Source organism: Colletotrichum orchidophilum (genome assembly GCF_001831195.1).
Source record: "Colletotrichum orchidophilum strain IMI 309357 chromosome Unknown Scaffold_69.1, whole genome shotgun sequence".
Classification (NCBI taxonomy): Eukaryota; Fungi; Ascomycota; class Sordariomycetes; order Glomerellales; family Glomerellaceae; genus Colletotrichum; species Colletotrichum orchidophilum.
The window spans coordinates 172,282-199,083 of NW_019173025.1; the positions used below are offsets into that span (position 1 = coordinate 172,282).

Consider the following 26,802-nt stretch of genomic DNA (forward strand, 5'->3'; position numbering starts at 1 on the left):
TCGTCGTTCCGTTGTCCTTCGTCAGCTTTGCTTCTGTCTTAATGTGTACTCTATGAGCAGGACCATCCACGAGAGACGATTTGCGACCAACGACACGAACCCAACACGACACGCCGCCCCGAGGGCTGCGCTCTTCTGACGATACCATACCTTTTCCCATAGCGCTCAAATCATGGCGCAACCACGGAATAATCCTTTTGCTAGGACCTCGCCCGGTCCTACCAGCGGCCGGCCGAAATCCGCAGTCTTCTCATCCCCATCTCCGTTGTCGGCCGTCACCACCCCCGTATCGCACGTCAGGAACCCCTCCACTGCTTCAGCAGCACCCGCAGCGCCTGCGGCATCTGCAGCTCCCATCATCTTCTCAGGCACCGGCCACTTTCGCCACAATCGCTCCGACTCGAGGAACAGTGGCTCCGGGACCTTTGCGCCGTCGTTCATCAAGACTGAGGAGATGCGTCGGGGTTCTGACACGGTGAAGGGCATCGAGGGCGAGAATGACTTCTCAGGAAAGCGTTATGTGTGGCTTAAGGACCCGCAAGCTGCTTTCGTGAGGGGCTGGGTGGTTGAGGAGACAGGAGGCAACAAATTACTCGTTCAATGCGACGATGGTACAGTGAGTATTGTGGTCTGCCCTCCATGTATGGTCGCGGCATAGCTAACACGCGAACTACAGCAACGAGAAGTTGACGCCGAAAGCGTCGACAAGGTCAATCCCGCCAAGTTCGACAAGGCCAACGATATGGCTGAATTGACCCATCTGAACGAGGCGTCCGTGGTCCATAACCTCCACATGCGGTACCAGGCCGACCTGATTTACACCTATTCCGGCCTCTTCTTAGTCACAGTCAACCCTTACTGTCCGCTACCAATTTACACAAACGAGTATATCAATATGTACAAGGGGAGGAGTAGGGAGGACACCAAACCACACATCTATGCCATGGCCGACCATGCCTTCCGCAATTTGGTGGACGAAGGCGAGAATCAGAGCATTCTTGTCACCGGCGAGTCCGGTGCTGGTAAAACCGAGAACACCAAGAAGGTGATCCAGTACCTTGCCGCCGTCGCCCACTCGGAGTCACCCGTGAGGAATAAATCTCCGCAGCCCAACCTGTCACAACAGATCCTCCGAGCCAACCCTATTCTTGAAGCTTTTGGTAACGCACAGACGGTCCGAAATAACAACTCTTCACGATTTGGAAAGTTCATCCGCATCGAGTTCAACAAGGCTGGTGCCATATCTGGCGCCTTCATCGACTGGTATCTCTTGGAGAAGTCTCGGGTGGTGAGAATCAACGGACATGAGAGAAACTATCACATCTTCTACCAGCTTCTCAAGGGAGCAGACAGGAAGCTGAAGCAGGAGTTTCTTCTTGACGGCTTGGATGTCGAGGACTTTGCTTACACCCGCGCTGGCCACGACACAATTGTGGGCGTCTCCGACCGGGAGGAGTGGGACTCGTTGATGGAGGCCTTCAACGTCATGGGCTTCTCAGACAAGGACCAGAACTCAATCATTCGCACCATCGCCGCGGTGCTGCATCTCGGAAACATTTCTGTTGTCAAGGAAAGCCGCGCCGCAGATCAAGCACGGCTGGCCCCTGATGCCAAGGAACAGGCAGCCAAGGTGTGCAAGCTGCTCGGCGTTCCACTCGAGCCATTTCTGCAAGGCTTGCTTCACCCCAGAGTCAAGGCTGGGCGCGAATGGGTTGAAAAGGTCCAGACTCCTGAGCAGGTCCGGCTGGGACTGGACGCGCTGTCCAAAGGTATCTACGAGAGGGGTTTCGGCAACCTCGTAACTCGCATCAACCGTCAGCTGGACCGCTCAGGCATGGGCATGGACGACTCACGCTTCATTGGCGTCCTAGATATCGCTGGTTTCGAAATATTCGAAGAGAACAGCTTTGAGCAGCTTTGCATCAACTACACCAACGAAAAGCTCCAACAGTTCTTCAACCATCACATGTTTGTCCTCGAGCAGGAGGAGTACGCGAGGGAACAGATTGAATGGCAGTTCATTGACTTTGGGCGTGATCTTCAGCCAACGATCGATCTCATCGAATTACCCAATCCCATTGGTATCTTCTCTTGCTTGGACGAAGACTGTGTCATGCCCAAGGCGACGGACAAGTCTTTCACCGAAAAGCTCAACTCCCTGTGGGACAAGAAGTCGAACAAATACCGCCCTTCCCGACTCGGCCAAGGCTTTATTCTCACACATTATGCGGCGGAAGTCGAATACTCCACCGAAACCTGGCTAGAGAAGAACAAGGACCCCCTGAATGATAACATCACTCGCCTGCTTGCTTCTTCTACAGACAAGCACATTGCCGATCTATTCGCTGACTGCGCCGACGTGGACGACGATCTAGGTGCCAGCCGCAACCGCGTCAAGAAGGGCTTGTTCCGAACCGTGGCACAGCGCCACAAGGAGCAGCTCCACAGTCTGATGGCACAGCTCCATTCCACTCATCCTCACTTCGTCCGATGCATTCTGCCAAATCACAAGAAGAAGTCGAAACAGTTTAACAAATTGCTCGTTCTTGATCAGCTGCGATGCAACGGTGTTCTCGAGGGAATTCGTATTGCCCGGACTGGCTTTCCCAACCGCCTTCCTTTTGCTGAGTTCCGTCAACGCTACGAAGTTCTTTGCAGAGACATGCCCAAGGGCTACCAAGAGGGTCAAGCTGTGGCGGCAATGATGCTTGAGAAGCTTGGCCTAGACAGAAGCTTGTACCGCGTGGGCCTTACGAAGGTCTTCTTCCGAGCTGGCGTGTTGGCTGAACTGGAAGAGCAGCGTGATGCTCTTATCACTGAAATCATGTCTCGTTTCCAGTCAGTTGCACGTGGCTACATCCAGCGGCGAGTTGCTTACAAGAGACTGTTCCGGACTGAGGCTACCCGCATCATCCAGAGAAACTTCAACACCTACCTTGACCTGATGGAGAATCCGTGGTGGCAGCTTGTCAGCAAGATGAAGCCACTCTTGGGAGCTACACGTAGCGCAACAGAGGTCAAGAAGAGAGATGCGATGATTCGCCAGCTCCAAGACAAGATGAAACAAGAGTCTGATGACCGCCACAAGCTTGAGGAGGACCGCCGGAACGTACACAACGAGATGGTCCGAATCCAGCAGACATTGGAGAGTGAACGCGCCCTCGCTTTAGACAAGGAAGAGATCTTCAAACGTCTACGAGTGAGAGAAGCGGAACTCGAAGAGAAGCTCTCCGGCGCCATAGAAGACCAAGAGAGGTTGGAGGACCAACTCGACGATCTGCTGGAAGCCAAGAAGAGGGCCGAGCACGATGTTGAGAAGTACCGGGCTCAGCTGGAGCAAGCAGCTCTGCTTATCGCAAGGCTGGAGCAGGAAAAGTCAGAGCTCTCGGAACGGACCGAGGAGTTGGAGCGCTCTATCAAAGAAATCTCGCAAAAGCAATCAGAGCGTAGTGAACAGGAAAGACTGCTTGAGGATGAGATCAAAATGTTGCAGAGCCAGCTCAACCTCAAGGATCGAAAAGCACGAGACTTGGAGAGCAAGCTCCTCCAGATCGACCAGGACCTCGAGGTCAAGTTGCGAACAGCACAGAAAGAACTGCAGACGTCAAAATCGAGAGAATCCCAGCTCGCTCTCGAGAACCGTCAGGTGCAGCAGCAGCTCTCTGAACTGTCCAAAACTTCAACAGATTACGAAGACCTTGTTCGCAAGAAGGAGAGTGAATTATCCGTGCTTCGGGGCGACAACAAGAAGTTTGAGATGGAACGCCGCACTTTTGAGGAGCAGAAGAAGGTCCTCGTGTCTGAGAAGGAGATTGCTGCATCCAAGCTTCGCGAAGTTCAGGCCGAGATAACAGCCATCAGATCACAGCAATCTCAGCTGGAGAGGGAAGCCGAAGATGCCAAAAAACTTCTTGAAACGCGGCTTTCTGAGGATGCTCAAGCAGACGAAAACCGCCAAGTATTGGAGGCTCAGATCAAGGACCTCAAGGATGAGCTCTTCAACATCCAAAAGGAGCTCAGCAGAGAGCGGCAATCGCGCGATGATGTTTTGCTTCTGAGCGAGCACAAGTTCAACGCCCTGCAAGAAGAGTACGATCATCTGAACGAATCGAAGATCATTATAGAAAAAGAGCTGTACGTTCAGCAAGATAATCTGCGTCGAACCAAGGAGGCTCGCGATACCGCAGAACGGGAACGCGATGAAGCGAGACAGGAGATCAGACGTCTCCGTGTCGCCAAGACCCAAGCCGAGGAAGTTCGTATGCAAGCAGAGATTGAAGGTGAGCGGGCTGCTTCTCGTGCTGCTCGTGAGAGAGAGGAAAGCCTACGAAAGGATCTCGAGGCCGCTCAGGAACGGTTGAAATGGTTCGACGACGAGTGTGCCAACCTCAATCATCAAGTCGAGGACCTCAATAAGCTTATCCTCTCTTCTGGAGAGTTTGGTCTCAAGAACGATCAGGAGAAGGAGAGACTCGAGCGGGAGTTGGTCACTGTCAAGGGTCGCCTCAAAGCCTCGGAGAATGACAACCGCGCTCTTCTCAACAAGCTTCAGCAAAAGGGGCTGGAAATTGCTCGCTCAAGTTCGAGAGCCAGCGAAGCTTCGAGGAGTCAAGTTCTGGGTTTGCAACGTGAAAAGACCCGAGCTGATGAGCAAAACGCGCAGCTGAATAAGCAGCTTGGTGAAGCTCAATTTACCATTGCAGGTCTCGAGAAGAAGGCAGAGAAGTTGCAACTCAACCTGGAGGATCTGAATCATGAGGTGGCCCGGGAAGCCAAGGCGTCGAGGAATGCCGAAAAGGCGGCATCGACAGCCACGGCGCAACTCACGGAGGCAAATCGCACCATCGAATCTGAACGCCAGCTCCGCTCACAGGCTCAGACTACTGTCCGAACTCTACAAGCTACCATGGAAAGTAGGGAGAAGGAATTGCAAGAGTTGAGGGCGCAGATGCTCAAGGTCCTTAAGACGGTCGATCCCGACGTTGTTGTCCCGCCTCAAGCAGACGGCACAAACGAGGGCGTGCTTAGCAAGAACTTCGATCTGGTTAGAAAAGTCGAGGATCTCCAGCAAAACCTTCGAGTCCAGACGGCTGCTAGAACAAACGCCGAAACCCAGTTGGCCGAGCTGCGCTCTACTCGCATGGAATCTCCCATGAGACCCAAGTTGGAAGAGATCAGCCCTAACGAGGCTCCTTTCAATGGCTCGCCCACCTTCCGGCGGTCCAAGATGCAGAACCGCCAGTACTCGAACAATTCGACACCAACTCGGCGTTTTGAGCCAGAGAATATGGACTCGGCTCGCTCCGATAAGACTGCGGATATCCTGAGCTTCAACAATCGCATGGATCTCAAGGCCGAGGTCGAGGAGTTGCAGAACCAGCTTCAGATTGCCGAAATGCAAAATCGACACCTCCAAAGCCAAGTCAAGCGTGGCTCCTCACCCCCAGAGGAGTTTGACGAAAATTCCTCTGTCCTTCGCGTGCAAAAGTTGGAAAAGGTCAACAGCCGCCTGCACGACATGCTGGACGACTCAGCCAGGAAAGTGTCGGCTCTGGAGAGGAGCGTGAGGACTGGCGAGTTGTCCCTGCGTGATATTCAGACCCGTTCGCACGAAGAGATTCTGGACGCGCTCAACAGCCAAGAAGAGGCGCGTCGCTCACTTCTGCATAGTCACAGGGATGCCATCTCGGAGCTGTCGGACGTTAAGAACCATTTCGAACGGATGCGCCACGACCGAGCTGCCCTCGAAGTCGAGCTTCGTGACACCACATCCGAACTCGAGGAAATGACCCTGGCTCGCGAACAAGAGGCTGCCAGCCGGAGCCAGCTTTTGCAGGAGTTCTCCGATCTGCAAATTCAACTCGATAACCAGACTTCCAAACTGGCCGACGTTGGGTCCAGCTTGAACTTGTACAAGAGTCGTGCTGATGAATACTTCAGTAAACTGGAGCAAGCCGAGATTGCGGTCTTGAAGGCCAACCGAGCGGAGTTGTTTGCCAAGACGCAGGCTAAGGAGGCTGAGGAAACCTACGCCGAGGTCATGTCTGAAAGAGAAAAGATGGATGCCGCCATTGAGGACCTGCAACGTCAAAACCAGAGGCTCGAAGAGAAGCTCGAGGATGTTTCGACCGATCTAGATGCCGCGAGCCAAGCTAAGAAGCGCCTTCAGCACGAGCTCGAGGATTACAGGAACCAGAGAGCCAATGACATCGAAGACAAGGAAACTAGCATGGAACAAACCCGCAAGAAGTACCAAGCCGAGTTTGCCACATTGACCAAGGAACTGGATCTGGCCCGAGAGGAGAAACTTTTCAAGCAAGCCGAGATCGCCCGCTTGCGCGAGGAGCTTGATGAGCTCCGCTCTAAGTGGGACGACGAAGTTCTCAACAGCTCGACTTGGTCCAAAGAGAAGGCCCGCCTGGAGTCAACTCTAGCCGATGTCGTGTCGTCACGCGATGAGGCGGTCAACGCTCACAGCGAGGCTCAAGGCAAGGTCGTGACTTTGCTTTCTCAGGTTCGGTCCCTCCGCGCGTCAGTGGACGAAGTGACTTCTGAGCGAGACCTTCTCGTTCGAGAGAAGCGTAGCATCGAGGCTCGCCTAGAGGAAGCCAAGGCTGGTCTGGAAGATCTCACCAACGGGGATAGCGCATCCCTGCGTGATGCCGCCAACCTCGACAAAGAAATGTTAGAATTGAAGTCCAGCCTGGCCCAGCATGAAGATATTGCAGCCGCCGCGGTGGAGAAGATGAGACGTGCTGAGGCATTGGCATCGGAAATGCAGAAGGAGGCCATGGTCGAGCGCGAGGCTAGCACGCAGCTCCAGAAGGTGAAGGCCACCCTGGAGAAGTCTTTAAACGAGATTCAGATCAAATTGGTCGACCTCGAGACCAAGGGCTACTCCAGCGCAAGCCAAGATATCAAATTCCTGCACAAGCGCATCCAAGAGGTAAGAATAGGAGCACCAACCACAAGACCGCGACGCTCAAACAGTCACTAACAATGCAAACCAGCTTGAGTCTCAGCTCGAGGAGCACGAGAATGAGAAGAACAAGTCTCAGCGATCGGTTCGCAATGTTGACCGGATCGTCAAGGACCTCCAAGGTCAGATCGACCGCAAGGATAAGCAGAACACGCAGCTGCAGGATGACGTTGCCCGAATGCGCGACAAGGCGGAGAAGCTCCTGCAGACGATTGAGGAGCTTCAGTCGTCCGAGTCAGAGAACCAGCTTCAGGCACGCCGTGCTGAGCGGGAACTTCGCGAGGAGAAGGAGAGGTCGATGCGCCTGGAGCGTGAGCTCGAAGGCATCAAGGCGTTGAGGTTCGAAAAGGGAGCGGCATCCGCCATGGGGAGCGTTCGCGGTGCGTGGCGCACAGGGTTCAGTGTCGAGGATGATGCCGCCTCCATGATTTCTGTACCCAAGCGGAAGAGCAGCCTTAGTCGAGCACCGAGTCTCACCAAGGGGTTCTTGTGAAAGGGACAGGTGTGTGGTTATGATATCGATGTATGGAGAAAAGACGCTGTAATGTTTAAATGGGTCTGACGAGCACGGGTTGATTTGGCGTTGAAGCCATGGCCTGCAAAGGTCTGGGGGAACGGAGCGTGCGCTTGGTTGCGAAAGGCTTGGTGCTATGGTGTTTTCTGTTGTATACGTACAGCATCGAGGTGTCTGGGATCGGTTTGCGCTTGATTCACTGTTGGTCAAAATTACATATTTCCAGTTGCTTTAGGGAACGAATAGATTCAGAAGTTGAAAGAGAAATCCAGACGTATACACATGCAAGGGCAGCTGGAGCCGGCCATCTCCTTCCTCACCGCTGGATTCCTCGTGAATGTTTGTTTGGCTGGTGGTTGTACTTGGGTGACCTCGGACATGCGGGTAGCCGGGACATCTGGAAAGGAGGAGAAAGTCCAGCGATGGGGCCAACAAAACGGGAGGGGTAGCCGCTGTTCTCTCCATCGCAATTGGGGAACTTTGTCTTAGTTGTTACCTCTTTACGTTTGAAGCAGAATCGGCCTCTTCATTTAGAGGTCAGCTTGGGATTGGACGACTTTACTAGACTCGACTACATTACCCGACGCGATACTTCGAAAGTTTGAAGCACCATTTCTGTGGAGATGGGATCGGCGAACAGCCACGAGGTCCGAAGGATCGTTGACGACGCCGTTGTTGCTCTGCGGTCTGAGCAGGACTTTCGGCATCGAGGACGGGTTGGGATCGCTGATGGTGGTGTCGGGGGCGAGGTGATTTGTCTTGATGACGACGGGGTTGTTGATGAAGGGGTTGATGTGGGCGGCAGCGGTGGTGGGTATTATTATTACGACGATGATGATGGGGGTGATGGTACCTCGGATTCGGAATCGAGTTTGGATGGAGATGGGTGTAGGGGGTGTTGGGAGGAAGATGGTTGTTGTTTTGAGATGGTGGAGTGTTGTGCTGGTGATGGTGATTGTTGTTTCGGAGGGGGTGAAAGGGGACGATGTGGGAGTGGATGGGAGGTCGGTGGGAGGACGACGAGGGAGACGAGGGGAAGGAGGAAGTGTAAGAAGTGCAAGAAGTGCAAGAAGAAGAAGGAAGAGGAGGGAAAGGGGTTCTGGAGTGCGTGTTATCCTGTCAAAAAGCGAGGGGAGTGGGGTGGTGATATTGTAGGGATTTCGAGGTGTCCTGGCGAGGTAAGTTCTCTCATATACCCCCTTTTTTTCGTTCATCTTGCCTCGGTACTTTGATGAATATAGCTGATGCCGTGGAATAAAAACAGCAAGATCCAAAGAAGTGGGGTTTCAAAGTCGATGACCAACTACGCGGACCACGCGGGTGTCTCTCGGGATCCCCTGGCGGTGCGGTGACGAGACACGTCTGCGCCGGGACCGGCTCGTGTGGGGACTTGAGACGGCCGTGTACGGAATCGGGATCTCGACAAAGACTACGGCGAGGACGGCGGCTTGGGTTGAGATACGGACCGAGGGGAGGAGGGCATGGTGGGGAGCTGCGCCATGATGATGATGGGGAGGTGGCGGGGGAGGAGTTACGCCGGGGACGGGGTCGGGGTCGATGGCGGGCGTTATCTTTTGAAGAGTTTGAGGCTTCTCCAAGGCAGAGGAGGAGGAGGAGCAGATCACGGGATGGGGGGAGGTATGTTCGTGAGAGGGTTCGCTATCGGTATATTCGTCGCGATGGCGATGATGGGGGGAGATTTAGGGGCGGAAGGAGTAGGAGCAGGAGCAGGAGTGTGACCAGGAGTAGGAGTAGGACCGTGAGGAGAGGGGAGAGCAGTGATAGCAGGGGCGTGTATTATATGCGTGGTGGATTGGGGGGTGGGGGTGAGGGTGAGCGGGGCAGGAGGTTTAGGGATGGCGGTTATAATGATGATCGGGGTGTTGATGGTCGTGGACGTGGTGATGGTCGAGGACGGGGTACCGTCGAAGGAGAAAGTAGGAGGCGGGCGAGGAGTTATGAGAGGAGGTCGGATGTCAGTGAGAGGGTTGGGGAGATGGATGATCGGTCCCAGGGGAGTTCGTATGCTCTGGGAGAAAGGGAGAGGATGGCCGTGGTCAGGAGGGAAGACGTGGCGAAAGCAGTCCGTTTTGAGGAGTGAAGTAGCGAACGACTGTCATGATGTCAAGATCGCGAGAGAATTTGAGTACGACTTTTCGTGAGGTTCACTACAGAAGTCTTGCACAGGCACGGAGTTCAGTGATATACCGACGTAATCATATGATATATAATATTTCATTCAAATAGCCTCCCGTCTCACATGGTCTCATTATATCCGTCATCAATCTCTTCATGGAATTATGTTGGCCCCTCTTCACCTCACTCCAACAAAAACCTCTCTCACCGCACATGCGCCGGCACCTTTTCGTAGCTCTTCACCTGGTCGGGCATGCGGTAGATGCACAGCTCCCGACAGAACATGCCCCACTCGCCGCTGGTGCCCTCCCGGACGGCCTCCTGCATATCGCGGCCGTACCGCTCCCGGTAGGCCCGCTTGATGGCCTCGAGGTGGTGGCGGTCCCAGTGGAAGCGGACGAGGCGCGAGATGAGCAGCTCGCGCCGCAGGTCGTCCTTGCGGCTCGCCGTGAGGGCGTGGTGGACCAGAAGGGCGTCGCGGACGGGTCTGTTAATGACGCCGTTGAGCACGTGGGCGAGGAGTTCTCCCTGGAAAAGTGTGTTAGCTACCTTACTCAAGGTCTCATAAGTGCGTGGGTGTGTGTGATCCACGTGGATTCAACTCACCACCAGGTTACCGCTCTTCTTGAGCGCGTCGCGGGCAAAGTTGGCCCGGTACGTCCGCTCGTACAGTTTGAGCACCTCGCGCAGATGCGAGTCGCTCCTCTGGACGACGATGCTAATCATGAGCGACTCGCCGCCCTTTTCCGACTTGACGGCCTTGCGCAGGTCGGCGACGTCGTCCTCGACCGAGTTGTAGTCAATGGCCAGGCGGCGGCCGTAGGGGTCATACTCCTCCATCCTGCGCTCCTCGAGCACCATGAGGACGGCCTTTTTAAACTTGTCCTCTTTCAGCTCCGTCTTCATGCACTTTGTGAGGCTGTTGTCGTACTTTTTGTCGCTGAACCCGTCCTTGATGAGGCGGATCTCGTGGTTCGTGCGGCCCATGAGCGACTCGATGAGCAGCTCCCGGCGCGTCTTGTCGCCCTGGTACCAAAAGTTGGCCCAGTACGCCTCGCTCTCCCACTGGCCCAGCGCCGTGGCGTAGCAGGCCTTCATCAGGTTCGGGTCGGCGTCCTTGAGGCGGGAGCGGATGTGCTTGGCCACGTTGACGCCCTTGCGGTCGGCGCCCGTCTTGACGAGCGCCTTGTACTCCTTGCGGAGGTCCATGACCTGGTCGTGGGTGAGGCCCGGCAGGATCTCAATCAGGGGCTCCGGGTCGGGGTTTTTCCTGTCGCTGCGCAGCGCCTTTGCGATTCTTGATGCATCGTCTTCAATGTCGTGGAACCGCGCCCGGCGGCGTCGCCTGCCCTCGTCGTCGGAGCCGATTGGAGAGAGGGGCTCCGTGACCTGCAGGTCGTGTGATGAGGGGAGCAGCATGGGTGATGGCATGGGTGACATGTCCTGATAGGTGCCGTGGTACGACTCCAGCAGCGGCGATCCCGGCGCGTTCGCCAGCGACATGTTTACATTCATGGAGTGGTGGCCAGTGTTTACAGACAAGTTGGACATGCGGTGGGTAGGCGGCTGGGGCGACTTGTCCCGCTTGCGGCTGCCGGGCTCGACGGTCAAGACATTGGACGAGACCCGCGGGTCGTTGGCGTAGTACTGCGCGGCTCCGGCCGAGATCTGTGGTCCCGGACTCGGTGCGCGACCAGAGTATCGGGGCTCAGGGGCCAGGCCGCCAGGCCTAGAGGCGTTGGGGTCGAAGCCGTACGCAAGGTTCTCCTCCAGAGCCTTCTTCTTCTCCTCCTTCTTTCTGGCCTTGTCGTCGGTTTTTGCGTATTCGTAGGGCTGCGGCTGAGCGTAAGCGTAGCCGCCGGGCGACACGGGGCGAGGGGGCTTCGGTGGGGGGTATAGGTCACCCGCCTCAGGACGAGGCGGTTTGGAGGGCGCGTACTCGGCCTCGTTGCCGTATTTGCTGTTGCTGCGCCCGTGACTGCTGTACTTTGCGGGCAAATACTTTAGTTTGTCTTCGTCGCGGGGGTCATCGTACTTTTCGCGCGAGTTGCGGTAGTAGTTGTCTTGCGGGGACTGGGGCGGACGGTAAGCAGGATTGGCGCCGCGCGGGTCGTCGTAGTCGTAGAGTGACCTGGTGCCTGGAAACATTGCGTCGCTGCTGTCCTCAGGGTAAGGGATAGCTCCCGACATGGCGCGGCTGGCACCCGGCTCCGCGGTGACGACGTGGGCGCCTCCTCTCTCGCGTCCGTATCTGCCTCCGTCGAGATCATCTTCCGGGTAAGCGTAGCTGGGTTCGCGCGGGGGATCAACCATGGCGGGGACCGCGGGGCTTCGACTGCGCTCGCGACGGCCTGGGGAGCGCGAACGGGTGCGACGGCCTCGGTCGTCAACCTGGAGAGACATGGTGGTTGCTTGGAGTTTTTGGGCAGCCGAACTAGGTTTGTCGCTGTCTGGCTTGACTGCCAAAGCACGAGCTGATGGGAATCGAGGTGGGGTTTTGGAGCTCGCGAGTTGAGACAAAACGTGCGGGACAGGGAGTGAGGGGTTCTCTCTGGCGAAAGGTGGGACAGGGACTGTAGGGCGATGTGAGCTCCTCTTTTTTCCTCTTATATATCAGATGGAGAGAAGATGAGATGTCGCGTGCCTCTTGTGGACTTCAATTGAGCAGCGCACGGCCGACTTCAAGTACTTGTGCTGATCTTGGAGCCTCGGGAAGCGGGTTGGATACGAAACGAAGGACAAGGAGGCTGTGGATGCATGTAAAAGAAAAGAAAATGGGACGGCAGAGGGAAGGAACAGACACACTAAGGTAAGGTAAGGCATGGGAAAATGGGGTGAGTGAGCATGAGCAAGCCACCGAAAAGGAGAAGAGTTGGGCTGAAGGATATGAAACCCACCCAGTTGCATGGCGTCTCTTCCCGTCCTGACCAGAGCGGCATCAGCAGTAGCAGCAGCAACGGCTGCGGTACCATGCAGTAAGCTAATGGAGCTCGCGTCGTCCCCTGTCCTCAGTGGCTAGCTTGGCGGGAAATGCGTCGTATGGGCTGCTAGCGAGTAATGCTTCATGACATTACCCGCAGCACCGGCCTGGCATCATGAGGTAGCCGTGTCTCTTGGATCTGCTGATCATTCTTGTTTGTCTAAACCGTCAGGCGCTAATGGCTGTGTGGTTGCGCCGGTTGGTCCAATGGCTGGCGATGGCCTCAATCTAAGGGGCCCTGAAAAGGGTCAACACCATTCTGTCGTACTGCGTGCACCAACTTCCAAGACCCCTCCGAAAGGCCAGGAGGCGGGATGGATGTGGACCTGAGAGGAGGGCTGTGAACGACGGCAAGTCCGTGGCAACGGGGTCCTCCAAGGAAGCTAAGATCTCCGAGCCCGTGGGCGGCGGCGGCGGGAAGAGGGGGATACGGGGAGCCTCTGCGAAATCGAGAGCGATTCCCAGCGGCCCGTCTTGTATTGTGATGACATGCTGCAGCGGAGCGGGGCCGGGATCCCCGCCGTGCTGCCCTACTCGTCCTATCAACACGCTCTCGCTGCGGACGCTGCAAGGGCCTCTGGGGGGCTGAACGAGTGCATGCTGCCGGTGCTGCGGCATTGACGCTAGAAATCGGTCGACGACTTCGGCTCGGCTGCGAGTCTGTTGACTTAGGTAATCTGTATTTCTTATGTAAGACATGGGGAACCGGAGACTTTCGGCCATAGGCTGGGCCGCCGTTCGTTGTTGCTGCGCAATCGGGTTATCGGGATAAGCCGGCTGCACGGGCCACTATCAGTCTCCACAGTACCAGAGCTCCCCAACGGAACGAATTCGGAGGTGATGGAACTCCTGTTAATTATTGAGCCGGGGGAAAAACGAGTCCTTTTTTTTCTTACCTCTTCTCGTCCTTGGAGATCTTGAGTTGATTTGGCAATAACTTCACGCACTCCTCTTCATCACCCCTCGAGGTCCTCACGCTTCAATTGGTTTGGAATAAGCTCGAATTTGTGACTTGGACCGCTGTTTTTTATTCTCCAAAAACCCCTTCTCCAACCGCGAATAGAAAAAACGCCCGCCATGCTTCGATCGGCACCAGCTCGTCGCGCCGCTTCCGGCCTGGCGAACACACGGCTTACCGTTATGCCGAGGACATGCGCAAAGAGCCTCTCCACATGCTCGACCCGATACACCTCCTCTTCCCCCGCAGCTCTTTACCCCGCGGCGAACTCCAGATCAACAAACCTCACCAGCCCTTTCTCCCTCCAGCGAAGCCTTCACACCACCGCTCCCCGAATGGCCGAAACCCGTACCGAGAGCGACGCCTTTGGCGAGATCCAGGTCCCCGCGGACAAGTATTGGGGCGCCCAGACTGAGCGTTCTCTCGAGAACTTCAAGATCAACCAACCCCAGGATCGCATGCCGCCCCCGATCGTCAAGGCCTTTGGCATCCTCAAGGGCGCTGCCGCCACCGTCAATATGCGCTACGGCCTCGACGAGAAGATTGGCAAGGCCATCCAGCAGGCCGCCGCTGAGGTCGCCGAGGGCAAGCTGCTCGACCACTTCCCCCTCGTCGTCTGGCAGACCGGCTCCGGCACCCAGTCCAACATGAATGCCAACGAGGTCATCTCCAACCGCGCCATCGAGATCCTCGGCGGCGTCAAGGGCAGCAAGAAGCCCGTCCACCCCAACGACCACGTCAACCGCTCCGCCTCCTCCAACGACACCTTCCCCACCGTCATGCACATCGCCGCCGTCCTCGAGATCGAGCAGGAGCTGATCCCCTCCCTCAAGAGCCTCCGCGATGCTCTGCAGAAGAAGGTTGACGAGTTCGACGCTAAGCAGATCATCAAGATTGGCCGCACCCACTTGCAGGATGCCACCCCCTTGACCCTCGGTCAGGAGTTCTCCGGATACGTCGCCCAGCTCAGCCAGAGCATCAAGAGAGTCGAGTCCTCCCTGCCCGACCTGCGCCAGCTCGCCCAGGGCGGCACCGCCGTCGGCACCGGCATCAACACCTTCCAGGGCTTCGCCGAGGGCATCGCCGAGGAGGTCTCCAAGATGACGGGCACGAAGTTCGAGACCGCCCCCAACAAGTTCGAGGCCCTCGCTGCCCACGACGCGATCGTCCAGGCCCACGGCTCCCTCAACACCCTCGCCGCCTCCCTCTCCAAGATCGCCCAGGACATCCGCTACCTCGGCAGCGGCCCCCGCTGCGGTCTCGGCGAGCTCAACCTCCCCGAGAACGAGCCCGGCAGCTCCATCATGCCCGGCAAGGTCAACCCTACCCAGTGCGAGGCCCTCACCATGGTCTGCGCCCAGGTCATGGGCAACCACGTCGCCACCACCATCGGCGGCATGAACGGCCAGTTCGAGCTCAACGTCTACAAGCCCCTGGTCATCCGCAACCTCCTTCACAGCGTCCGCATCCTCTCCGACGGCATGCGCTCCTTTGAGAAGAACCTCGTCGTCGGCCTCCAGGCCAACGAGGAGAAGATTGCCAGCATCATGAAGGAGTCGTAAGTCACCAATGTCGTCCAGTGTTTTATTTGTATCATATTCGCTAACATTTGACAGCCTCATGCTGGTTACCACCCTCAACCCCAAGATTGGCTACGACATGGCCTCCAAGGTCGCCAAGAACGCGCACAAGAAGGGCCTCACCCTCAAGGAGTCCGCCCTCGAGCTCAACGCTCTCTCCGAGGAGGACTTTGACAAGCTCGTCCGCCCCGAGCTCATGATTGGCCCCAGCGCTTACAAGCAGTAGAGGCCCTCATATGTGTTGATGCTGTTATTGTTGATATAAAGTGGAGAGCTAATCAAAACCCACCCCACGCCTTGTGTAAAACTACCTTACGTAACGATATCCTGTTACCTGTGAAAAGGGAAACAATGCGGTCTTGAGCGATCCGTGTTTGTAGAAATGAACTCGTAGAAGAAAGAAATATATTATGACACTTCAAAATTCCACATCATGAAAGATGAATTAAGACCTAAGCTGACCCCGCCATTTCACATGTGATAAAATCTCATACCCCGCATCCCACGCGCCACATGGGCTGTCAGAAGCTGTCTCTCCGTTCGGATGGGGGAATCATCTCGCATGCGTGGGCTTAAGCGCAGCCCGTCCCGAATTGTACAGACGACATGTGTCGTATGTGGAAGTTTGCCTGTGTAAAGCAAGCTTTGCACGGTCACAAATAGTCAAGGCTCGCCGCGGATCCTGCTCCACAATCCATAGAGACTCAGTTTGAACAATAAACCTTCGCTTGTGGGAGCGACTCATTGTGAAAAGTGGAGAGCCGAGCGTAAGATGTCTAAGAGTAGGAAGTTCAGGCCACGAGTTTCAAGGCAAAAGTCCCGGGAAGGTTGAGGGCTGGACTGTTTGGGTTTGAATTTTCGTGAGACCGTACGAGTTACCGAATCGAGACGGAGGTTGCCACGGTACCGTAATGCCATTGGTCGAACTGCCCTCGCCGTGGACAGGAAGTCTCAACGTCAAGTTGACAGCCACGAGCAGCCTGATTCACTTTGTGAGAGTGGCATTCACTGGCGGTGCATTGAATGATTATCTGCAGTTGTCGGGGTTTGCGTCAAGATTGGAGCAGACATTTGCGTCGGAGAGCGAACTGTATCTGGGTTCTTGCGCGATCCTCGCCCTACCTTGGGTGCCTTTGATTGAAAAGATTCGGTGCAGGTCAACAAGCTGTACCATATGACATAGCGTACTTCCTACCACGGAATCGCACGAGCGGATCAAGTGAAACATTCTGTAAATCATCGATAAGAAACCCCAAGGGATCAATCATACAAATCATATGTGCAGCCTGGCTTAAGCAGGACGAATACTTCATTTCCACGTCTGATTCCAAGGTAGTCAAACGCCCTGTAGTTCTTGAATCGCGGCTGTAACCAGTTCGCATACCATCTCTTGCCCCTGTAGAATGTGCCGTGCATCATCAAAATTCTAACCGCAGACTAAATGGTCTAAAAGAGTCATTCTGGATCCTCCGCCTACGATCTTAGCAGGTAGTTGCGGTAAGCCAAACGTAAATTCAGTCTGATTCTAGATCTTTCAGGCATGCTACAGGCAGCCAAAAACTCCTCTGGTAACTTCATAATGCAAAAACGTCATTTGCGTAATTAGTGCAACAGAAACCAACGGACATCGTGAAATTTGATATAGCCAAGTGAAATAAAAAGTGGCGCATATATACACTCGTCAATGCTCTTTCCATATGCGCTCAGAAATAGAAGCCGATGTGGCGTAGGTCCTTTAGCGTCAAATTTGTCTCTTCCACCAAGTACTGAGACAGCTTTCGGCGCCGCATCTGCTCCGTGAACGAATCGACCTTCCTACGTTTCGGAGGACTGGATATGAGAACGTTCGGATCAACCTTTGCTTCTTTGATCAAATAATCCAGCATTCTCCGCTGTAATCTTGACCTGCAGAATAAAGCAGCTCCTAGCGTGCTGCCATAAAATTTCCCCACGGAGCTATTCACATCATAGCCGCGCTCTTCAATGAAGACTCGGGTGCATTTTACTGCACCGTCACGAACTGCCTTTCCCAGAGCCGTTACATTGTTGTCCGTCAAGAGTTCTACATTGGCTCCGTGTTTCAAAAGCTGTTTGAATGTTTCGTCGGCGTCGACGGAAAAAGCAGACTCCGCACAACACATTGCTCCGCCGGCTTGGCACGGAATGTTTGGGTCTGCTTTCCACTTCAACAACAATAGAACGATGTCACTACTTTGACGAGGAGCAGCGACGCATAGAGGTGTATGATAAATGCTGGAGTTTGGGTCCGCGTTTTTCTCAAGAAGCAGTTTGACGATGGTCGAATGCCCAAATTGACACGCGTGATGTAGTGGAGACCAGCCAGAAGTCTCATTCAGGTCGTTGACTTCTACCCCATGATCGATGAGAAATTCGCAAAGCTTGTGGTGCCCACTCTTTGCAGCAACGGATAGCAAGGAGTCGCCGTCTTTTGTCGTCTGGTTGAGGTCAACCCCAATTAGGTGTAGATACTCCAGTAAGTCGAAAGACCCTAAGACGCAAATCGCAAAGATAGGGTTGGAATGTGAAAACATGCCTCCATGGTAACTCGACGACAGCAATCTCCTCGGAGTCTCTTTGTCGGTCAGAGAAGTCTGGTGTTGAAAGCCCGAAGGGTCGACAGTATCACCAAGGCTCAGACAATACCTCAAAACGTCTGAAATTTCCTTTGTGTCTGGGCATTTTCTATATATGTTCCGAACGTAGTTTAGCCAATTTCTCGTAGCATATTGGCAAAAATCGATGTCGCTGGCGCCATCCACCACCATATGTGGTGCATTATCTCCCTCGTTTTGATCAGCTGCCTGGTCTGTTGTCAAAGACGCCTGTAAAAGCAACAATGTTGCCACGTCACGTTCGGCGTTGTGTGTCCAAGTGTTGAGCTTAGCATCGAAATATTCTGCGATTGAGGCATGTGGAAATTTCCATCGCTCATTGTTAAACCCGTCTTCTTTAATGATTAGATGGCGGCAGATATTGGCTAATTCAGCCTCTGACGTGGTTTCTTCGTCCAAAGCAAGGTTGAACTGATCTCCGGTCTGACTGAACGACAGCCGAACAGCATGGAGAAGACTGGCTGTATCTAGCGGTGACCGGGCCCATTTAACCCACATGGAAACTCTCATGAGAATCATTAGGGCGTGGTCGTCTTGCCGAGAATAAATCTCTTCGTAAGAGGCCACGAGGCCTTTTGGAAGCTGCTCCAGTCGCTGCTTCACGTCGGCCACTGTATTCAACGGTTCTAACTGATCCCACTGCAGCTGAACCCATTTGAACCTGATAACAAACGAACGTCAATAGTTGCTTCTGATATTAGGAGTTGTAAAAGAATAACGTACATTCCACCATGTTTCTCGAGAAGAGCATTTCTCACAAGCGATTGCACACTCTGTCTCTTCCAGACAGGGTTGAGGCCGTCTTGTCTGAGCTTGGAGTCGATGTATTTCTCAATGTCCTTTTGGTTGTCTGTGGTGCTGATCTGGATGAAACTTGATGTGCCCATCAACTCAGTAATATCTGTTTCTGGGCGACTGGATACGAAGACCTTGACGGGCCGATCGGAGTTTTCGACTAAATTCCGAAAGAAGCTTATAACCCGCGCTCTTGATTTCTGCTCGCACTCATCCAAAGCATCCAGGACTAAGATAGAGCGTGAGTATGTGTTGACCAAGTCGCGCACAAGGCTTTCGCATGTAGACACTTCCAGGCTTGGTCGAGACGGATCAGCACCCTCACAGAACTCGCGAAGCTTGGTGTGCCATATGTCGCGGTGACGGGATACTGTAAAGAGCTGCACGATGTAGCTGCTGAGAATGGATTGAATGTCTCTTTGGCCGGATTGTGAGCGGTCACAGTAAAAGTGGGCAAATCCTTCACCATTTCCCAACGCATCGCGAGGACGAGTACGATAGCGATCAATCACTTTAGAGACGAGAAAAGACTTCCCAGCTCCCACTGTTTTCAGTCAATCAGCAGCGATTCCCGAAATAAGGAGAAGAAATGGCGTACTCTGACCATTGAGCCATAGGATTGACGAGCAGCTTGACCCTTCCCAGGCAAGGAACCTTGGATGCTGTAAAAGCCATTCGCAAGTCCCATTGGTTCTCAATTCTTTCTTGGCAACATGGATTTGGTCAACTTTAACGTCGCTGATGCGATTCATGGCTTCCTCTCTGTCTCGTCTTTCCTTGTCTTTGAAGTCATCCAGAAGCTGCGCGACCCTATCATCGATGCGTCTTAGAGGACTGTGGAGACTTTGCAAAAGCTCTAAATTCCTCTCTGTTGACTCACAAACGCAAGCACCTGCGTTCTTCGACGCTTCGTTCTCCGTGTTCGTCAGGTCCGATAAGAACAATTCCGCACGGTTCGGGTCAATGAGAGCCGTGAGAAATTGATTTACCCAACTGTCTTCCCCGCCAAGCTTATTGAATGTCAAAGCAAGCAGGTCCAGCGAGGATCTGTAGAGCTCAATCAGAGATTCTCTCAGGAGCACTCTTGAGGGCTCTATCAAAGTCGCGCTAGAAAGGCCGTAGACAGCTTCATATATTTGGCCGCGTCTGACGGTACTGAGAATGCGGTCGGCGGCGCCAAAGACAGCGGTGATTTGCTCTACTCGACCAGTTTCGGCCTGTGTTGGTTAGCAAAAATCAGGAGCAAGAATGGACGAAATTAGTTTGGCTAAGTCTACCTTCAGGAGCACTTTGAGTGCCGACCATACTGGTGAAGCCGGCGCTGGGGCCAATGGCACGGCGATGTCGCCGATCGTAGTCACCCAAGTCACGACTCGATTTGCATAGTCCCGCCACAGGATCTTGTGCCCGTCGATTTCCAATCTTGCGCTGGCATCCTTGTATGCGGCTTCGCTTTGTCTGACTATTGTCGTAAATTCTTTGACTTGGATGGTACTCGAGCGATCGATGTCGAGTTTTCCGAACCAAGATTTGGTGTCCGGGAGCGTTTTCTCGAGCGCCTCAGACCACAGATCGGTTGGCTTGTTTTCTGCAATGTTAATCGGTTGATGCTTGGGGAGCTGAGCGTTTAAAGAGGCTGCGTCATCACCATGTGCTTCGGTAGACGGTTGAGTAGGTTTGCTACCAACGTCTGCGGTTCCGTTTCCCGCTCGTTCAGATGAGGTTGTCCCGGCCACGCCATTCGACAGGGCATTTTCAGCGGACTTGGCCTGCGCCTCTGGGTTTGGTTTGTTCGATACGGCTGGGTTTGACGACGGCCCTGCTGAAACGGGTGTTTTATTCATCAATCCAAGTTTGACGCGAGCGATCAAGGCAGAAACGCGGCCAGATTTCGCATCCTCGGATGACTTGGGTCCTGCCATCATGAATCCGTACTGAACAATTGTTCGATACCCCGATCGCATTCACAGATGTTCCTTCTGGTGACCCACGACTGAAAAGGACTGCCCGAAGACAGTGATGAGCTTTGTGTGCCGATTGACAGATCCAGGGTATGACATTTTGACCAAAGAACTGCAAAGAATCGGTCAAGATCGGGATTTGCGGTCCATCGCATACCACAATTCTGGGAGCAGATGGTCTCCGACAGACAGGCGTGACTTGGAGATGAGGGGACAAAGAGAGTTCGAGGGCAGGCTGTGATAGCTGAGGGTGTTGCCCAGTGCCTGACCGGAAGAGTTCAGCCAGAAAAGGGGTCGTAAGGCATACATACATGCGCCGTGCAGCGCTTACCTGCATCACAACGGGAATCTCCTGTCCAATGGTCCATGTGTACGCCAGGCCACATGCCTCCTGTTCACAATCACCCTCCAATAACACCTTGCTACGCAGTAGTAAAATATGGAGTCCTGTTGGTTTTGTATTATGGTTGAAAGTGATCGTGTGGTTAATAGATGGCAGTCCTGAATACTGCGGATTTACGGATATAGAGGTCGAAAGGGGAGTTGGGCCGGGATCTAGATCTCTGCCGCTCATTGATGTTAGGACTATCAAAGGGGCAATAAAACAATCTGCTGCTTAACACATCCTGGCAACTTCTTTTTTTCCACCATGGCTACTCCCACTACTGCTCTTCGTGGTGTCTTTTAGGATTTTCCTTATAGAATGTACGTTGATACAGGTCATCTTTTGTCACCCACTTGACTACCTTGGTGAGGTGGGGCTTTTGATATTCAACCGGTCCGAGGTCAGCCAGAACTTAAGTTCCTGTTAATAATCGCCTCATGGTCTTTCTTGACTATGCTGATTGTCTCGTACAGAGATCAAGTCCATGACAAATGTCTTTTGCACACCCGAATCCATGTAATAAATTAGACTCTGATCCAGCCAGGTGGAGAAAGTAGACAGCCATGAAAGTTCCTCGCCGATCAGAGATCGAACCTTGCCTACCTGACCTTTCTCCGATGCACCAGACCCAGGTATACATATAGCCAAGTCATGCCTCTCCCCAGGACCTTCCAATCTCACTTGTAGACATGTAACACGAAACCCACAAAAGTAAGAAAGAAGACAAAACACGCAGACATAAAATGGCAGGAAGAATCAACGTCGCATTTCAGAGGTATCTCGCCATGCCCTCCATCAGAGCCATGGTCCCGCCCGCTCCGAGATTCAGGACCAAGCAGCCGCGTCCGCTATCGACAACAGCCTCCGAAAACAAGAGAAAAGCACCCTCCGAGCTCTTCTCTTCTCTGAAAACTTCTTCCGGCCAAAACGCGAGGCAGCACCTCAAAGATCTCGAAACGCAACCCAGACTCACCAAATCACCGCACAGCGTCTATAAGACGGTGATGACGCAGAAGGTCGCCACGAGGGACAAGACCCTCAATTCACCAGCGGGAAGACCAACCATCCGGAAGAAACTCACCAGCAGCTGCCAAGGAACCCTTGGGATGGCGGAGAGGTTGAAGGCCACTGCTGCAACCTCTTGGAAAGTCGGCACGGCGACGACGATCCTCCTCTCCCTCGCCGTCTACAGCTATTGCGCTTTCTTGGAGGAGGCCGAGAGAAGGAGGATTGCGGCATTTAAGAGGATTAGGAATTATGACGATGCAGAGCCGCAGGTATCTAGATACTCTATGCACTGCGACGAGAACGCGGAGAGGTCGCGGTATTGGTACGCCGCTTGTATCTGAGGGATGGTGCGTCCTCGGTCCTCGGTCTGAGGAGCTTAATAAGCTGGCTGTTGGATGCAGTGTATAATAACTAGTCATTAATCATCGTATTCTTTTATCTCGAAGTGAGATACCCCTATGATATATTTTGGGCTTTTTCAAATATCCTGTGGAAAAAATTGTGAGCCTCGAGACCATGCCTGTCACCATATGACTATCGATGTGTTTTTGGACTTCTTTTCCGCACCACTTGCCAGAAGGAAAGCAGTGTTCGTTCCAGAGGGTAGTATAGAGCCTCTCCGATCAAGTAAGTTGACATCTGGAGACCATCGAGGTTGTTCCAGATGATAGAGATAAACTTCCTGAAAACAATGGCAAACCGATATCTCTGGACAGAGACTTTCAGGCTCGTGCCATCTCCGAAATGAGCGCCTAGATGCTTTTCTCGAGGGATTTCCCACACGTAGAAACATTACGTATCATTCCTCGCAAATGATAATTCCCCCCCCCCAAAACCGAATCAGGTAGCAAAAAAAAAAAACGAGAAAGATCCCACAGAACAGCAGCAATGATCCCTTCAAGACTCTTCACACCTCTAAAGAGACAGCTCTCCCAGACAAGTCCAAGGACAACTCCAACCCGAGATCCAATCAACACCCCATCACAAGCTCGCCTCCTCTCCTCCACGTCTAGCATCCAGGCAAAGGTCAACCACCCAGACATCGACACCTTTATACGATACAGCCTCCGCGACGGTCCCCCCCATACACCACGACCGAAACCGCACCCGCGCCCGCACCACCGCCGTCCAGGCACAACACCACCAGCGAATAACACACACCCAGAACTCGCATTACTAGTCCCATGGAAGCAGCCCAGCGTAGCGGTAGGCGAAGCAGCAGCAGCATCAGCAGCCAAAACCCATCTCGCAAACGCCAGAATCGCGACGGACCACCTCCGCCGGCGCCGTCTGCTGCAGTCTCAGCAACAGCAGCAGCTGCCATTCTCGAAACATGTAGGTGGCATGAGGACCATCGCGGCGGATATGGCGAACCGGTTAAAGACCCTGACCGAATTCGCGAGGTTGTCTCGTCCGTCCCGAGAGTCGAGAGGCTCTGACGACGGCGGCGGCGGCGGCAACAGTGACACTCGACCGTGTCAAGGGGACGACGAGGTCCTACTCTCCAAACCTGACCCCGAGATGGACAGGAAACCACCTGCTGCGTATTGGATCGCCTTCATGTCCGTCGGTGTCTTGTTGCAATGCCTTTGGGATCCCTTTGTAAGCTCAAATTCGAGTCAAGGACCCCGGGGGATGGGTGAAGATGCGGCGAGGTCAGGAGGGACAAGGAACGTTTTAGAAGAGGAGCCAGAGGACAAGGACGATGAGCTCCAAAAGCTGCAGTATCTTGCGGCAGCTTAGATTGTACACACGGCAAAGAAGACACAACAATGGAAGTCACAGTCGTACGTACGCATGCTCCTGTTGAATACCTCTATTGATTCACCCATCACATCACACCGTGGCTCTCTCCCTAGTGCAAAGTCATCATCTACCCATCATCCCAAAGCCGGCGACTCATAATGATGGGCCTCGCCGGATCCCACGGCCCATAAATCTCATTCTTGTACTTTTGCAACCCAATCAACCACCAACTACACCCGCCCATCGCAATCGCCGAGATGAGCACGCTGACAACCATGCCCGCGACCGCGCTCTTCCAAGGCCAGCAGGACCATTCCACCCCGGCACAGGTGCCACCACCACCACCATTATCACCCACAATCACGCCCACGCCGGCGCCCGCCCCCAGGACGAGGAACACTGTCATGGCATAGTGGTACCCCCAGCTCCGGTGCCTCGCGTACCGCCGAAACACGGGGAATAGACCAAACACCTCGATGCTGAAGAGCGTGAGGCTGAAGACCTGGCCCGTGGACGGCAGGCGGGACGCGAGCACCGTCGAGGCCATGAGCGCGGCATTGGTGGACAGCGAGGCGGGTATGTTGACGCGGACGCCGCCCGAGTAGTCAAAGAAGAAGATGTTGATGGTGAGTAGCCAAAAGGACATGGCCCAGATGCTGTCGCTCGACGTCGACTTTGTGAGGGACTTAAGGATCGGCGAAAGGCCGAGGAGGGTCGAGTAGATGAGGATGGCGCTCTTGACAGTGCTGAGGCGCTGGTTGAGACGGCTGTTGTCGTCGCCCGGTAGCGGGAACGACGAGCGACGCGGGAGGGGGAAGGGGTTGCCGCTACTGCTGTTGCTCGTGACTTCCTGGCTGTGGTGGCGGTAGACCGAATGCGAGGTCGCCGAGGTGGAGGAGATGAGGGAGCTCGCAGAGGCAGAGTGCGCGTGCCGCGCCAGACGAGGCCGCTCGGCGCTGCTGGAGAGGTTTGTCGCGGAGCTTGTGGCCGTCGTGGCCGTCGAGGAGGCGGTGCCGCCGTCGTCGGCGTGCAGCGGCGGGCGCCTCATGATGCTCCCCGTCCGACGACTGGGCTCCAACCTCCTGCCCGCGGCCGTCGAGCTGCCCGCCAGACCGCCGCCGCCGCCGAGTTCCTTGCGCTCCTCGTCGGCCTCCCACCGCTCCCATAGCAGCCATCCCAGGAACGTCGCCATGCTGCTAAAGGACACAATGGACACGGGCGACACCCGTTCCTGGGATATGAGGACGAAGCACACGATGAAGAGGATGACGGAGCAGACGTGCTGGACAATGACGGTGGAGTCGGCGACGAGGGGCCAAAAGTCGTAGGGTTGCAGGCGTGGGTTGCGCTGGAGGCTCTCGAGGAACGTGTTCTGGTCCGTGTAGTTGTCCGGATAGCTCTGCTTCACCCACATCAGCTTCTTCCACGTCCGCTTGCGACTCCGGCGAGAGCGCGAACGGTCGCCGGCGGCGGCGCTGTGACGGAGGCGTGCGCGGGCGGCGCGGTGGTCTGCACCGGCAGAGACATCGGGGAAGGAGGGCACCGGTCGGCGCGGCGGGGAGGTGGCTAGGAAAGCATCCTCGGGCGCGAGACGGGACCGGTCTTGGCGCTGGAAGTTGGTGGTGCTGTTGTTCGTGCTGCTGTTGGTGGTGCCGGTGCTGAGGGCCGTCGGCAGGGTGGAGGAGCGGGTGAGGGGCGGGGGGAAGGTGCCAAAGTCCGTCGGTGTTGACGGTGACATGAGGCGCGGCTTGAGGAAAGGAAAGATAAGGAGTGCGAGACTCAATAACGTAAATGAGTGTAGTAGTGGCGATGGCTAAGGTAGAGCGTTGAGACCGAGACCTTTCTCAGCCTCGCCGTCGCAAATGGGCTGAAGTCGGCGCAAGGCTGTAGACCAAGTCAGGCCACGCAGAATGCGCGTGAGAGGGAAAGAGCCAGGGGGGGGCCGCCAGGTCTGGGGAGGACAAAAAAAAAGAAAAGATAAAAGAGGGTGCGTGCACGGACGGGGAAAGGGGATTGGTGGGGAAGCCGAGTCAGTCGAACTCGACAAGGGTGCGCAGCCCGGACCAAGTCGCTGGATTGGGCAACATTTTCAAGCCAACAAAAAAGCAGACAGGTCGGTGGCCGAAAGAAGCGTCCTCCGCAGCCCATCAACGAGTGTGTGCTGCAGCTTCTGCTTGTTGCATCTGTTACCTCGGAAAGGAGGGTGGGTGGGGCATGTGTATATTGTCCCGTCCGTTCAACCACCGTCGCCAGCTCAAGCTTAATTCTTCTCTTTTTTTTTTATGTCCGAGTCGGGGCGAGTCGAGGCTCGGAACCAGCACCGAACCTACCAAAGGTTATTTTCTATCGCGCGCAGTAGGCTCGACGGATGGGCGGACGGGTGGATGGATCATGGACAGATCATGGGAAGGAATAGATGACTGCCTGTCTGCCTGTCCGCCTCCAACCCTGCCACGGATTGCGTCCGCGTCCACCTTACCCAAAAGCTAATCCAAGTTAACCAACTCTTCATGATGGTGTCATGACACGCAGCTCCCGCCATGGCCCACTCATGATCCGCGGCCCCCTTCTTGACAGACAACAACCCAGTATTCGTGGACTTTCTCGCGTCCATGGTCCATAGTGACCCGAAAAAGGCAACTGTCATCGTTCCTAACTTTCCGTGGCGATGCAAGACACTATATACTGCCAAGCAACACATCAGATTACGTCCAGAATCGCAACCCGCGGCGTCCCAGCGCCGGATTCTCGACAGCATCACCACCAACAACAACAACATCAACACAAGAACACTATACCAGACCACGAGGCTAGCGGTCCACTAGCATCCGTACGACAGGTGCCCGATTCCCGAGAGAAACGACCCTCGAACGGGGCTCCACCTCGCCTTGTTCTGCACCGCCTGGCTCTGCCTCAAAGGGCACCGCCGGCAACACCGTGCCCCGCCAGACCCATGTGCCCGTGAAATCCGAAAAGCAATTCCAGAAGCACTTTGAAGCCAGCAGTCTCGTTTCTGTCTGCCTAGATGGCCCCGGATTTCTTTGCAGGGAGCCCCGCCTCGGCACAAAGTTTGTTCGCTAATTCTCCCCTGGTTGACTGGTTGTCCCGCTGGAATCGGCCCTCATGC

The 26,802-nt window shown here is 54.8% G+C and overlaps 9 protein-coding genes across 9 annotated transcripts; 4 read left to right on the forward strand and 5 right to left on the reverse strand.

The window, feature by feature from the left end:
- Positions 1-172: 172 nt before the first annotated feature.
- CORC01_08241 (uncharacterized protein) lies at positions 173-7,472 on the forward strand (the record flags this gene model as incomplete). Its single annotated transcript, XM_022619874.1, has 3 exons — positions 173-616; positions 677-6,946; positions 7,011-7,472. The coding sequence occupies 3 exons, from the start codon at positions 173-175 to the stop codon at positions 7,470-7,472; spliced, it is 7,176 nt and encodes a 2,391-aa protein (XP_022473635.1).
- A 551-nt stretch (positions 7,473-8,023) lies between these two features.
- CORC01_08242 (uncharacterized protein) lies at positions 8,024-8,707 on the reverse strand (the record flags this gene model as incomplete). The annotated part of the gene is made up of 1 exon (XM_022619875.1): positions 8,024-8,707. The coding sequence occupies one exon, from the start codon at positions 8,705-8,707 to the stop codon at positions 8,024-8,026; it is 684 nt and encodes a 227-aa protein (XP_022473636.1).
- Positions 8,708-9,114: 407 nt separating this feature from the next.
- On the reverse strand, positions 9,115-12,032 carry CORC01_08243 (annexin ANXC4; the record flags this gene model as incomplete). The annotated part of the gene is made up of 3 exons (XM_022619876.1): positions 9,115-9,606; positions 9,843-10,157; positions 10,236-12,032. The coding sequence occupies 3 exons, from the start codon at positions 12,030-12,032 to the stop codon at positions 9,115-9,117; spliced, it is 2,604 nt and encodes an 867-aa protein (XP_022473637.1).
- Positions 12,033-12,837: 805 nt separating this feature from the next.
- CORC01_08244 (uncharacterized protein) lies at positions 12,838-13,227 on the reverse strand (the record flags this gene model as incomplete). Its single annotated transcript, XM_022619877.1, has 1 exon — positions 12,838-13,227. One exon carries the CDS (start codon positions 13,225-13,227, stop codon positions 12,838-12,840), a length of 390 nt encoding a protein of 129 aa, XP_022473638.1.
- Positions 13,228-13,686: 459 nt separating this feature from the next.
- On the forward strand, positions 13,687-15,373 carry CORC01_08245 (fumarate hydratase; the record flags this gene model as incomplete). Its single annotated transcript, XM_022619878.1, has 2 exons — positions 13,687-15,125; positions 15,184-15,373. 2 exons carry the CDS (start codon positions 13,687-13,689, stop codon positions 15,371-15,373), a joined length of 1,629 nt encoding a protein of 542 aa, XP_022473639.1.
- A 1,477-nt stretch (positions 15,374-16,850) lies between these two features.
- CORC01_08246 (uncharacterized protein) lies at positions 16,851-20,497 on the reverse strand (the record flags this gene model as incomplete). The annotated part of the gene is made up of 5 exons (XM_022619879.1): positions 16,851-18,441; positions 18,504-18,804; positions 18,901-19,119; positions 19,174-19,792; positions 19,853-20,497. 5 exons carry the CDS (start codon positions 20,495-20,497, stop codon positions 16,851-16,853), a joined length of 3,375 nt encoding a protein of 1,124 aa, XP_022473640.1.
- A 1,167-nt stretch (positions 20,498-21,664) lies between these two features.
- CORC01_08247 (uncharacterized protein) lies at positions 21,665-22,270 on the forward strand (the record flags this gene model as incomplete). The annotated part of the gene is made up of 1 exon (XM_022619880.1): positions 21,665-22,270. The coding sequence occupies one exon, from the start codon at positions 21,665-21,667 to the stop codon at positions 22,268-22,270; it is 606 nt and encodes a 201-aa protein (XP_022473641.1).
- Positions 22,271-22,817: 547 nt separating this feature from the next.
- On the forward strand, positions 22,818-23,672 carry CORC01_08248 (uncharacterized protein; the record flags this gene model as incomplete). The annotated part of the gene is made up of 1 exon (XM_022619881.1): positions 22,818-23,672. The coding sequence occupies one exon, from the start codon at positions 22,818-22,820 to the stop codon at positions 23,670-23,672; it is 855 nt and encodes a 284-aa protein (XP_022473642.1).
- Positions 23,673-23,802: 130 nt separating this feature from the next.
- On the reverse strand, positions 23,803-25,413 carry CORC01_08249 (phosphatidylinositol N-acetylglucosaminyltransferase; the record flags this gene model as incomplete). Its single annotated transcript, XM_022619882.1, has 1 exon — positions 23,803-25,413. One exon carries the CDS (start codon positions 25,411-25,413, stop codon positions 23,803-23,805), a length of 1,611 nt encoding a protein of 536 aa, XP_022473643.1.
- Positions 25,414-26,802: the final 1,389 nt, after the last annotated feature.